The sequence below is a fragment of the Numenius arquata genome, chromosome 2, assembly GCF_964106895.1.
Source record: "Numenius arquata chromosome 2, bNumArq3.hap1.1, whole genome shotgun sequence".
In the NCBI taxonomy this organism is placed as follows: domain Eukaryota; kingdom Metazoa; phylum Chordata; class Aves; order Charadriiformes; family Scolopacidae; genus Numenius; species Numenius arquata.
Window position 1 is genome coordinate 21,535,843 of NC_133577.1, and position 12,227 is coordinate 21,548,069.

At 45.0% G+C, this 12,227-nt stretch overlaps 1 protein-coding gene across 1 annotated transcript; it reads left to right on the forward strand.

Annotated features, from left to right (window-relative positions):
• Positions 1-2,415: 2,415 nt before the first annotated feature.
• On the forward strand, positions 2,416-8,919 carry AGT (angiotensinogen). Its single transcript, XM_074144274.1, has 4 exons — positions 2,416-3,217; positions 7,057-7,321; positions 7,754-7,898; positions 8,728-8,919. Exons 1-4 carry the CDS (start codon positions 2,425-2,427, stop codon positions 8,917-8,919), a joined length of 1,395 nt encoding a protein of 464 aa, XP_074000375.1. The 5' UTR covers positions 2,416-2,424.
• The last annotated feature ends 3,308 nt before the right edge of the window (positions 8,920-12,227 follow it).

Here is a 12,227-nt window from a genome sequence, read left to right on the forward strand (position 1 = left end):
AAGTAAGCACGCTTGCTGGATTTGCTTTGAATGCCAGATTTTCAACTCAGGTTTTCATGCTCTTCTGAAAGGCTCTGGGCTGACTTCTTCAGGAAAATAAACCTCATTTGCTTTCCACAGATCGGGCTTAGTGTAAGTGCTGTCAGTGAGAACTGCTCCTCTTGCTTCTGCTCGTGAGAAAAGATCTGACGTGATGGCTCTGGCAGTCATAGAGAAGTATCCACCAGGTACCAGCGGTGCCTAATGGCATGGCCTGGCCATGTGGCAGAGAGACATCCTCCCTACTGTTATGGGAAAGATTAAGAAATGCTTCAAAAGATTTGTATGATAGAGAGAACAGGGTGGGAAGGGCAGTGCCTCTCATGGATTTTTGGGTTGTTTTTCTGAGCTGTCGCAGTCTGGGAAATGCAGAGAGTAGGCTGGAAATGCAGTAGCACGGTGGCTGGGCTAGCTGTGAAAATGAAGTTGGGAAGACACCTCCCAAGATAATTATTTAACTAGTCATAAGGAATGAAGAAGCCCTGCAGCGCTGCATGTCACTTGCTGCCAGTGGGGCAGGGGGGGTGAATACATGTCAGGGAGCAGAGCGGACAGCAGCACTGGCTGCCGCTGCCTACACGCTAATTTAGAGGATGGGGTGGGAGTTACTGAGGAGGAGCAATTCTTGGATTAAGGCACAGTGCTGGAGGTCCTCCCCTGCATGCCTCTAGGGAGCAAGGAGTTTCAGGCCTGACCCACAGGCATCCGCTGGGAAGACTCTCAGACATCCCGAGAGGCCATCACAACAGCAGAAATTCCATTTGCAAACCAAGCTGTTAGATAGGAACCTACACTCTGGGAATGTAGATGTGCACCTTTACAGGCACACGTACTTTGCAAGGTACGTCTAATTATCAAGTATCTGTGCATCTCAGTTTTTGTATTTGCAAGTGAAGTATGCAAACTGGAGTATTATTAGGCACAAAACACTTGGGGATCCCTCAGAGAAGGGAATGTGGTTACACATTGTAAATCAGTCTGGGAAGATGTCAGGTCTTGAATGGCTGGATTTAAACTCAGACTTTTCCACCCTGTCTAAACTAAAGTATTGGTGAGACAGACTGCACTGCGTCCTCTTCAAAAGGCTCAGGCTGCCAGACTCATAATACCTGAAAGGTCAGTGTGACTCAAAAAATCTTGGAGAAAGGTGAAGAGCTCAGCTTGGTTACTGGCAAAGCTGCTAGCATTTTGCCCATTCAATGAGCTCTGCAGAGCTTGGAAAGTGCAAAAGAGGGTGAACAGAACTACAATAAACAAGAAATGACTATAGAATAAAAATACATCTCTGAATAACAGGATTCTGGCCAGTGATAAGTGTTATAGATGCATAATTTCCAATGCATTTGGATTTCAAATACAGAAATTCAAAGTCATATGCTAGAAATCCAGGGAAGGTAAACCAGAGCTTATTAGTTATCAAAATAATGGACATAGGAGAAGTGATAGCTATAAAAATGCAAAATTTGTCAGTGTGTTTGCACACATGTGTATGTATGTGTGTTTGTGTGCCCATGACTTTCTCGTTCCCTGTATTCACCAGATCCTTTGTGCCAAAACACCAGTTACATCCACATCCAGTAAAATTCTCTCCTCGTCAAGAAAAAGAGTAAGGTCAGAGCGTCAAGAGCAGCAGGTGGTCTTTTACCACAGAGGACTGCCTGTACAGTAGAGTAAAACTCAGCTTACTCCTCCTAACTCCGTATTCAGATAAAGACAGTGCTATGAAAATGGTTTTAGTGTTCACAAATTTGTATAAGGAAGCCTTGGGTGTGTTTGCCTAGAAGCTAGAATGAATGTTTGCACTGGGCTATGAAAACACAAAATGCTCTGCTACTGCCAAGTATTATGCTGACTAGACATACAAAACGGGATCATGCAGTGGCTGGGCCTTAAGAGACCTGGTTTCCAAACCCACTTCCCGCATAACAGCAGGCAAATCGCTTAGCCCGTCCATGTGTCAGCAAGATTTAGTGCAGCAGTTTGCAGAGAGAGCTCTGACCAAGTCCCGGGAGCAATATACTTGCATCATTATAATGTTTTGCCAGAACTAGCACGCTCTAGTTTGCAAGCCTAACTGGTCGGCACGCACAACCATATTGCTTCCCGTGCTAGATCAGGGTACTGCAGTGAGTAATAGAGTCTAATCTGTGCTTAGAATTTCCCCACCTGCTACCATTGAAGCTGGTGGCCATCTTACCCTGGGCTTTTCAGGGGGCAGAGTCAGACCACCCAGCACCACATACTGAAATTCCTGCCTTTGTAACTCCAGTGCAGCACTCACACCTCACCCTGCGAGTAAGAGAAACTGTACTTACAACAGGTCGATCAATCTTCTTTCCTCCCCACTTTTTCTTTCAGCAGACGCTGCGGAAGCGATTTTTCAACATGAACCGGGTAGCAGATCTTCTCTGTTTGTTGGTGTGCCTCACTGCAGTGACTTGTGACCGGGTCTATGTCCACCCTTTCAATTTGTTTTCTTTCAACAAGAGCACCTGTGAGGAGCTGGAAAGCCTGGTCCAGGAGGGAAAGAAAACTTTTGTCCCCGTTTCCATTGAGTCTCAAACCACACCTGCCTACGAAGATGACCTGAAAGACAAGGACAAGCTGGAAGCCCCGAGCCTGAGCGGCCGAGGGAGGCAGAAACTGAGCTACTTGAAGGACTTTGTGTACGTTCTGGGTGTGCGGTTTTACAGAGAGCTGCGGGAAGCACAGCGGGGCCAAAACGTGCTCCTGTCCCTAACCAGTCTTTACGGCTCCTTGGTGTCTTTCTACCTGGGAGCCTCAAACCAGACGGCAGCTGATTTGCAGCGTTTGCTGGGATTTGTTCCCCCCTCTGGAGACCCTGACTGCACTTCCAGGGTAGACGGACACAAAGTCCTTTCCAGCCTAAGGATGATCGAAAGCCTCGTCAAGAGCGGGGACGATGAGCTGCTCTTTTCCAAGACACTGTGCCTGTTCTCTGCCCCTGGAGTACCTCTATCCGAGCTGTTCGTGCAGGACTTGCTCCCCTCCGCTGATGCTCTCTATGCTCGAGCTGTGGACTTTACAAACCCAAGCGAGGCAGCAAAGCAAATAAGTGCCTTCGTGGAGGCCAAAAGCGAGGGCCGAAGCAAGTGCTTACTGACAGACATCGATCCGTCCGCCGACCTGCTGTTTGCGGTGGACGTCCGCCTGGCAGGTACGAGGCAGCGCTGCTGGTTTCGGGGGCAGGCTGGGTGGAGGGTGGGCAGTGGAAGGAAGCAAGGAAGCAAGGTCAGGCCTGGCCAGCAGCGAAAGGGAAGGGCTCAGATGAAAGGCTGGACTGCTGCTCCATGTACAGTGCCCTGGTCCCCACCCCTGTGCTGGGGGTCTTGCCTGCACTCTGCCACGAGCCAGCAAGGGCAACGGGCAGGAGGTAGAGGGAGATGGCCTCCAAGAAATTTCCCTTGTCCAGGAAGCTTAGGATTGGGAAAGGTGTGGGAAGGGGAATAAGAGAGGATTCCGCAGTGTTTCTGGCTGCAAAGGAACTAAAAGTCATGAAGGCCCTCCAGCAAAAATGATCAGGAAGCAGGTTTAAAGAAAGCCAGAGATATACCTTTCCCCAGAACAGGGGAGCTGTGGGTAGCAGACCAGAGGTACAGAATCAAGAAAGGCTAAAAACTATAACGGACTCCTTTAGTGGCTATTAAACACAGAAGTCTGGAGGCAACTTTTGGCTCAGGAAGCAAGCAAAAAGGCAGGGAGCATATACAAAACCAGAAGAATTAAGGCAGACCCTTATTTATCTAGAGTCATTCCATGCTGCTGCCCCATATATTCCCATGTGCCACAACTGAGCCTCCTCTTCTGACTGTAGCTGCTTTTCAACGTCCTTGCCAGGGAATGCAATACCAGGGATCACACTCTTTAAGACAGCTTGCCTACCAGTGCCTGTATTTCAGAAAACTTGCAGTGAGACATAAGTTTCTAAGTGGGCCTCTACTGATAAAGGTGGAGCTCTGGTGCCCATGAAATGCTTTTGTGCCTTCATCTTCCCACCTGTAAACTGGATATTGGGTTTTCTTCGCCTTTCATGGGTGCTATCATTGACTGATCCCAACTCCTCAGGGAGCTGTGAGCATCAGCTTTCTCTTTGGTGTAAGGTCTAGCATAGACATGATACTGCAAAAATAATTCTCGTGTTACAGACCTGGGCATGGTCACAAGAACAGAGTTTTCCTTTAGCAGAACAATTTTTTCTTCTTCTTCTGTATTGGAAAGTTGTAATTCTATTGCCTTAGGAATACAAGCCCAGGGGTCTGAGTCTCTGGGTCAGCTCTGCTACCTCCTCTCTCTTAGAAGGGTGTGCTTGAGATATTGCAGTCTCCACACATGGGATGGAGAAAATTGGGTCAAGAATAAATGAATTAGATAAGCAACTCTCTTGTAATAAACACAGTAGATGACTTCAGCATTTACTTTGCCATTTGGTTGCAGAGGGGCAACCATGACAGCCGATGCTGTCATGTTCCATGTCTGTCCCTATAGCTGCAGAAAGGAAAAAGTAAATTTTTTTGGTCTGAAACACATTATATATGCTCCTGAGCGTATATACCAACAGCCATAGGATTGATAAAATGACTGAAATCCATACAAAACAACAGCTAAATGTTCCAATGGTGTCAAGTGTTTTTTGCTTGCACACAGGTGTTTTCACATTTGTAGACTTGTTGCCGAGCGGGGACTGCCATTTGGAATCCAGTGCAGAACGTGAGGTGTAAATTTTACTGACAGCCAATTTTTTTCTTTTTTTTGGAGTTGCAAAATAATTATGAACTGGTGAATGAAAATAACCCCATGGGACTTCACAATCCTAAGCGCCCTTACCTTCTCCTATTTAAATTCATTTTTGTACAGACAACCTTCAACAACTTCAATTTTAACAAGAAATTTGGTAGGACCCTTTGGATGGTTTTTGTTTTGTTTTGCTTTTTAAAGTAAAAAGTCATAGCGTTCCACAGAAAGTCATCCTCTCATTAAACCTGTTGAGCTGCCGTAAAGCCTGTACTACAGAACATGGAGATCCATCACCTGATGCAGCAAGGTCCAACATTTCTTTCCTGTACTCCCAAGGCAGCACTGCAGAGTAGTCTTTTACTTTCCAAGGCTACATTGCCACTCTGATTGGCAGCGAAAAAGCTTCATTTATCTTGCCTATATTGTAGACACAGGTTTCTTCCCTGCTCTGATGTGCTTGCCAAAAGGTTGCCCAATCCCACAGCTTCTGTGTCCTGTTATGAGAGATCTCACTTTAAGAAACCATTTCTTTCAATGTGTCAACTATCACCTTCTATAGACATGTTCATCTTCAGTTTTCCTCATTTTACATTCCAGGTGTCCAAGGCAAAAAGCAGGGTTTCTTAAATACATTGTAAATACATCTCTCCTGTGTCCAAAAAAAATGCTGTAAGAGACAAATAGCCATGTTAAAACTACTAACATTTTTTAGAGCGCTTTCAGGGGAATGGACACCTAGCTACATGTTTGGCGGCACAAATGTCCAGACCCTCACCTAGCAGAAGGCCACAGGGAGCCGTTTCAAACCCAGGGATGCTGATTTGTCATGGTCCATGACTGGCACAGTATTAATGGACTCAGTCCCAAAGTCAATAGCAGACCTTTCAAATTTTGCAGTATCTTTCCCAAGACCATTTGAAACCAATTACTATCCCACCTTGACACAGCTAGCTACCTGAACGCTCAATTCTTTTTTTTCCTTTTATTTAACTCTGTTACAGTCTTGACTTTTGCTGTCCTGTGAGAATAAATTCTGCAGGTTTTACAGATCCCATGAAAGCAGCTCCTTTCTGCTTGCATCCCTTGTTCTTGCAAAATAAGAAAAAAAGATGAACAACTCCGCTTCCTTATTCTTTGTCTTGCTTACACCTTTCATATCTCCTACCTGCTGCTTCTTTTTGGTGAAGTTACAGTAGGTGAAAGTGCCTAAATGCTCTTTTTACGCAAGGTCAGTTAGGAGGCAGATGTTCCTATGCAAAAGCACTTACCACATATTTAGTATGTTAGGGTCCAGCACTTATCTGGATTCATTGGAGAACAGACTAGTTAACAGAACAGCTAGATAAGTTCCTATTTGTACCAATATTAATTACTTTAATGCGAGGAGGTCCATTCTTTACCACAACATATACGTCTGGTTTCCTAATTCCACCCAACAGCAATTTTGAGATTTCTGATCTTTGTCCTTCTCGCTGATGGCAGTAGTTTCTTTAATGCCAACAGGATTACCTGCCTAACTGGGCAGCAGCACTGATCTGTGGGGCAGTGAGCAGATAACATGTTGAAATGCAAAGCTGCACAGAAGCAGCGGGAGGTGAGAGCAAGCCTTCCCAAACTTGTGAACTGGGTAAGACATTTATATTAAGGTTTAGCTGAGCGGTCAGGTATGTCCTTTTTAACCTCCTTGGCTCAATCAACACTTTGGTGTCATGCTCACTACCTTCCCTATTGCTTTGGTTCCTAAGATGGCCAAGGGTGAGCCCTCAGCCCCAGCTCGTGCTGCCTTCCCTTTCCTGAGCACACTCAAGGAGGCCAGCAAGGGCTGGCCCTGATGGATATGTTCCCAGATGTGCCATCACAGCCGCTCAGGGGATGGAGAGGAAATCCAAGCAGACCCTCCACACAGGCCTATGAGCCAACCGGGGGTCACGTGGCAGCCTGTGAGGAAGCAGGCAACCAAGCAAGCAGAAATGCCATGCCCAGGAAAGGCCACAAACCAACAGAACTACAGCAGCTTTGGCCACAGCCCTGGTGGTTGCGGTCCCTGTGCTGTGAGCCTGCACCAGCCTCTGCCTGATGCTACCAGAAGGCATATTAAAGGCGGGATACATATGTTTACAGCAGCTAAACATGATTTTATACACACAGCCCTTGTCTAACGTACAGTGTGGTGCCTTTAAACAGACATACGTACCGGCTAAGGGGCAGAGGGGAGGAGGAAAGAAAGAAACTGATTCTTCTCTTTCTCAATCTGTTTTTCAGTGAACCTTAAGCAAGCCTCCCAGCTCAAAGAGCCTCAGGAATTCCAGGTGGATTCAAACACGAAGGTCTTGGTCCCTATGTTGTCAGTCACAGGGACATTCCAGTACAAAACCGATGCCAGTGGGACTTTCTCTGTGGTGGAAGTCCCTATCAGCAAGACGGTGCTGCTGGTGCTGCTGCAGCCCACCAACGGCAGTGACCTGGAGCACGTAGAGTCTGAGCTGCCGTTGCAGTCCTCAGCCTGGCTTCAGCAGCTGTCCCCAAGGTAGGGACAGATGAGATGGCTCGCTGGCCGGGGTCGCACCCTGCCAGGGAGGGTTTAACGCCAAGCACAAAGAGAAACACCTGCAAACCCAGGGAGCCGCACTCCAAGGGAGCTCGACTTCAGCAGGATGGGCTTTGTATCTGGGGGTGTTCCAAGGAAACGAGCAAAGTGCCTTTCCATAGCTGACAACACAGGACCTATGAACTGGGATGATCTGGGGTTTAATAGCGTACCCGAGGCAGATGTAGGGTGTCTTCCCACTTGGAAACAGTAACATGATGCCCACGGGCCCTTGGCAGCTGTGTGTCCCCACATACCAAGCACTTCTTGTGGCTGTTTTCACGTGCCCGTTCCCCAGGACTGCCCAAACACCATGCTTTATCATGGGGGAGAGCACACACCGACTCACCTCTCTCTCTCTCATTTCTGCAGAGAAATTAAATTAACGCTGCCGGAGTTGACAATAGAAGGCAGCTCCGACCTACAAAAGCTTCTTGCAGATATGGAACTGCCTGCGCTGCTGGGGAAGGGGGCAGATCTCAGCAAAATAAGCGACACCAATCTAAGAGTTGGAAAGGTACCGTACACACCACTGGCATTTAAAAAAATGCCTCCTGCTCAGTTTCAGCCTCTTAACTGTATAAATTTACCTAGAACAAACCAGTCAGTGCTATGTGGGACACACACTAGTAGGAGACTTTCCAGATGACTGAATGATAGCAAATGCTTTTTAGATTAACCCATCAGTTTGCTTCAAACTATTCAAATTTTGTCACTGCAGCAAACATAATGTGCAACAGAGGTGAAGCGTAAGGTCTGGGTGTGCTTGGTACTCCCAGCACAAGTTAGCCAGCATTTGTTACCACCTCCAGCTCAAACACCTCCAAGCACTGCAGCTGGAGCGAGGAGTAGAGGCTGCACCTACTGGGCTGTTGGGGATAACGCTCCAGCACTTTGGGGCTATTCCCAGAACTGGCAAACACAGAGGCACATGCAGCACATGACCTTACCTGAATACAGGCTCCAGTGTTCAAGTCCCAAGGGGAAGAAAGGAAAGCTTGAAGCAGAGGGCTGTCTTTCATAAAAAGAAGGCAAACTGTGTTCCAGAAGTATAATTCGAATGCCTTTACTTTTATTAATTTTATTTTTAGAAGATGTCCTACCTTAGAAGGTGTCTCAGGGGCTGCGAGGGTACCAGGATTTCATACAGCCCCAGTGTCCAAGCAGTTGTAGAGCTTTTTCACGTTATGGAACAAGTACTCCGAGGTCTTTTTAAACATCCCTGGAGTCTATCCTGTGCTGCTTACAGCTGATCTGAGTTACCGATTACTTTGTGTGCACTTAAGCTCCCATTCAACTATCATGTTGTGATGACTCCGGATTTACTCATGTGTTTTGCCTTACAGGTAATAAATAAAGCCTTTTTCAAACTGACCGGTGATGGAACAGATCAGCCAGAAGACCCCACAGCACAGAAGGAAGACGTGGTGTTCCTGGAAGTAACACTGAACAAGCCGTTCCTTTTTGCTGTTTTTGAAGAGAAGTCAAGGGCAATGCTTTTCCTTGGCAGGGTAACAAACCCACTGCACGGAGCTTAAATGCAGGCACGAGGGATGGGGAGGGAGGGGAATGACGCACATTTCCCATCACCTTTTTCTTACTCATGGGCTGGTTTATGATCTTGTTGAGTGCTCTACTAAGCTTTGAGATGAAGCAGGTAGTGTTTGAAATACAGCTTTTTTGAAAGCTAAAACACTGCAATATTTCATCCTTGTTCACCTATTTCACGAGGCGACTCAAACTCTTCCTCCAGAATCTCTTCTTTCCTTACTCCCACTTTTTTGCCTCCCCCCTTCTGGCCCCAGCTCCCATTTTCGATGCAGTGAGGACAAAGTAGTAGCCAGAAGGGCATTGACTTAAAAGAAATAGTTTTATAAGCACAAGCAGCATTTACTATGGCAAAAGTACAGAAAAAAACCTCTTCATTCCTTGAGGTCACTTTTTTCATTTTTAGTTTGGTCAGCTTTGCAAGAGACACCCCCTTTTACGTTACAGTGAAAGTTTTACAGTTATCCACAGAGATTTCTAGCTTCATCAGCAACATTTCCCTTTGAAATGCTGCCAGCAGCATGGGCAAGCTTCGCTTGTCCCACTGAGACAAGATTTTTTGCCTTGGAAGCAAAAACACATTTAGAGGAAGTTTATTCTTTCTGCAGCCAGATGGATACATTCGTTTCTTAACTCTATGGAAAAGCTAAAAATAGGGTTTGGTACCATTAATGAACTGTGATGGATTACATAGTCTCATAGTCTGACAGAAGTATCCCTGACTTTTTTTAGGAAAAGAAAGAAAGGCCTACTATTCCAATACAATTCCATTCCTTGGATTACTTTCTAACCTGAGAGGCATTTATTGCAGTCTTACATTACCGGTTAGAGCCCACATCTGTAAACTTTAACATATCCCAACCATATGTTCTTAAAAAATAGTATTAATGGCAATAATCTATATTAGTATAAATGGTGGACATGCTGCTACACGTGAATAAAAAGGTTTCAGTGGTCCAATCCAACTCTTAACTAAGAGTCATAAAGGTTTGAAACATTAAACTGGAAAAACAGATTATTAGACAGCTCTTGAATCAGGACGTGAGGAATTAGGAGTGAACTCTTGGTACTAAGGAAAGCCTCTCAGTAGAACAAGGATATTCCATCTCTCATCTCTAGATTTGTCTTTAGCACGGATGGCGTTTAGAAAATAACCGCAAGTGTCTTTGGTACATGATGTCAGATGTATCCTACAGAGCACAGTAGCTCGTTGTCATCCACAGTGGCCCAAATGCCTGTTTAATCCAAACCCACTAACGGCAGCGGCTTGCTATCGCTCATGTAGATGCACGATGGATCCTTCCAGCTCAATGGAAAAGACTAATAAATAACACAACTCTCTCGAGAATACTAGGGTTTCAAGTGCTATGATATAGCATCCATGTATTTAACTGATTATACTGTATGTATTCCAGATGCTCTAACATCTAAATACTGTACGTTTATTATATACAGAAGCAATTAACTACAAATATGCAGAGGCGGAAAGATGCAAATAAAACCACTTCTAAGTTGCTTTGCCACAGTTTAGTTGGGTTTATGTCCGTAACTATATCCCTTGTTCTGGCTTCTGAAATTGGCTCCCAGTCAGATTTATGTTTTTTAAGACAGTAAGTTGCAAATTATCATGCAATACAGCCAACGATGCAGCTGTGAGCATGAAAGAAGCAGCTTCCAAGTGTCCATATTAATTTTAAAGTTATCCCATTTACTTATTAAAGCCAGAAGGTAGCAACAGCCACAAATAAAATTTAAGAGCACAAAATGTTCCATTTCTATGATGAAGATGGAGGATAATGAAAGGGAGCCCCTGACCACGCTGCCAGTGAGTTCTGGGACAAAATGCCATTATTCTCAGGTGGGGGCTGCCTGCTGTTGGAGGGCTCCGTACCCTGTTTGGTGATTACAGGCAGAAAAACAAACAAACAAACAAAACCACCCACCACCCACAAAACCAAACACTTTTCAGAAAAGAAACTTTGTGGTGAAGAGCACCCCCGTCTACTGACACCCTGGAGAAGAAAAGGAAGGAAGAAAGGGCCGAGACAGAGAACTAAAAATATCCTGGCCAGAGGAAGGAACTGGGAAGAGAGAGGTGCTGGAGCAAGTGCTACAGTACCAGCGAGATAAGCTACCTGTACACGGACCTATTCTCCTACATACTCAAATGGTAAAAAACCAAACCAAACCAAAAACAACAAAAAAACCCACCCCAAACTCCACCAACTAAATCTCTCCTCTTCCCCACCGATATATAGTCTCCTGAGACTTGTTTTGGACATCAATTTTCCATCTACAATTTTAATGGTATTATATACTCTTCACTCTCCTCCAGTTCCACCAAATTCCTCTGCCAGGCACACAGTGATGCACATACCAAGCATCCTTAGCATCATTCACACACTGAGCTCCCAGCTGCAGGCTACAGCACCAACAAAGCACCTAAAATCATGCTCTAACAGACAGGAGATTTGGAGAAAGACAACAAAGACAAGGACAGGCTTTTCAAGCTTCATCAAAACACCACAACTTATCCCTGAGCATAGCTGACAATTATGCTGACAAGCTTAAAAAAAATACATCTAGGCAGTTTGCTTCTTCATCCCTCCAGTTCAAGCATGAAAATACAACTGCTGATGCAAAAAGAAGGGTAAATATTCCTCAGAATTAAGTGGTCCAGCCACACACACATATTGCTGGTTATCTTTAGGTGATGAGGTTAAAACAGTCTGGTCCACTTCTGGTATAACCCACAAACTTGAGAATTTAATTACCATTTTAGAGGAAAACATGCCACCACTCTTTCCCTCCCCAAAACCTCTTCCAGCTAAATTCCTTCCAGACTTAGAAAGGCACAGCAAGTTTTCTAGAAATCCTAGAAGGGCAGAAGAATGTGGCACAAAATCTGCATTACTGTCATGAAGTGAAATGCATTTTAAAATAATTTAAAAATCTGAGGAATAGAAGAGGATTAATAGCAGAAGACATGTCTATGAGAACACACTTACTTACATGGTATATCCTCTCCTCCTGACTGATCCACAGTATTTGGTAAAATGAATTTTAGCATTTTCAAAGGCAAAGCCTTTGAAACCTCGTTTCTTTCAACCAGGGTATCACAGAAATTTTTAACTAATGTCATATTCCACTGAGAGAAAATTAAATGCTACTCAAGTGAACAAAAATAAAAGATGGAGAACTGACATAAAACCAGTGATGCAGACATTTACCGCAATCATAGGACCATTCAGTAATTTTGATTCGCTATACAATGGTATTTCCTGCCCTGGAATTAAAG

What these genes read in the sequence shown, in the direction of transcription:
- AGT (XM_074144274.1), top strand. Translation starts at nt 2,425, where the DNA reads ATGAACCGGGTAGCAGATCTTCTCTGTTTGTTGGTGTGCCTCACTGCA. An exon ending in GGTGGACGTCCGCCTGGCAG is followed by an intron (nt 3,218 to 7,056) that starts GTACGAGGCAGC and finishes TCTGTTTTTCAG; the next exon opens with TGAACCTTAAGCAAGCCTCC. An exon ending in CTTCAGCAGCTGTCCCCAAG is followed by an intron (nt 7,322 to 7,753) that starts GTAGGGACAGAT and finishes TCATTTCTGCAG; the next exon opens with AGAAATTAAATTAACGCTGC.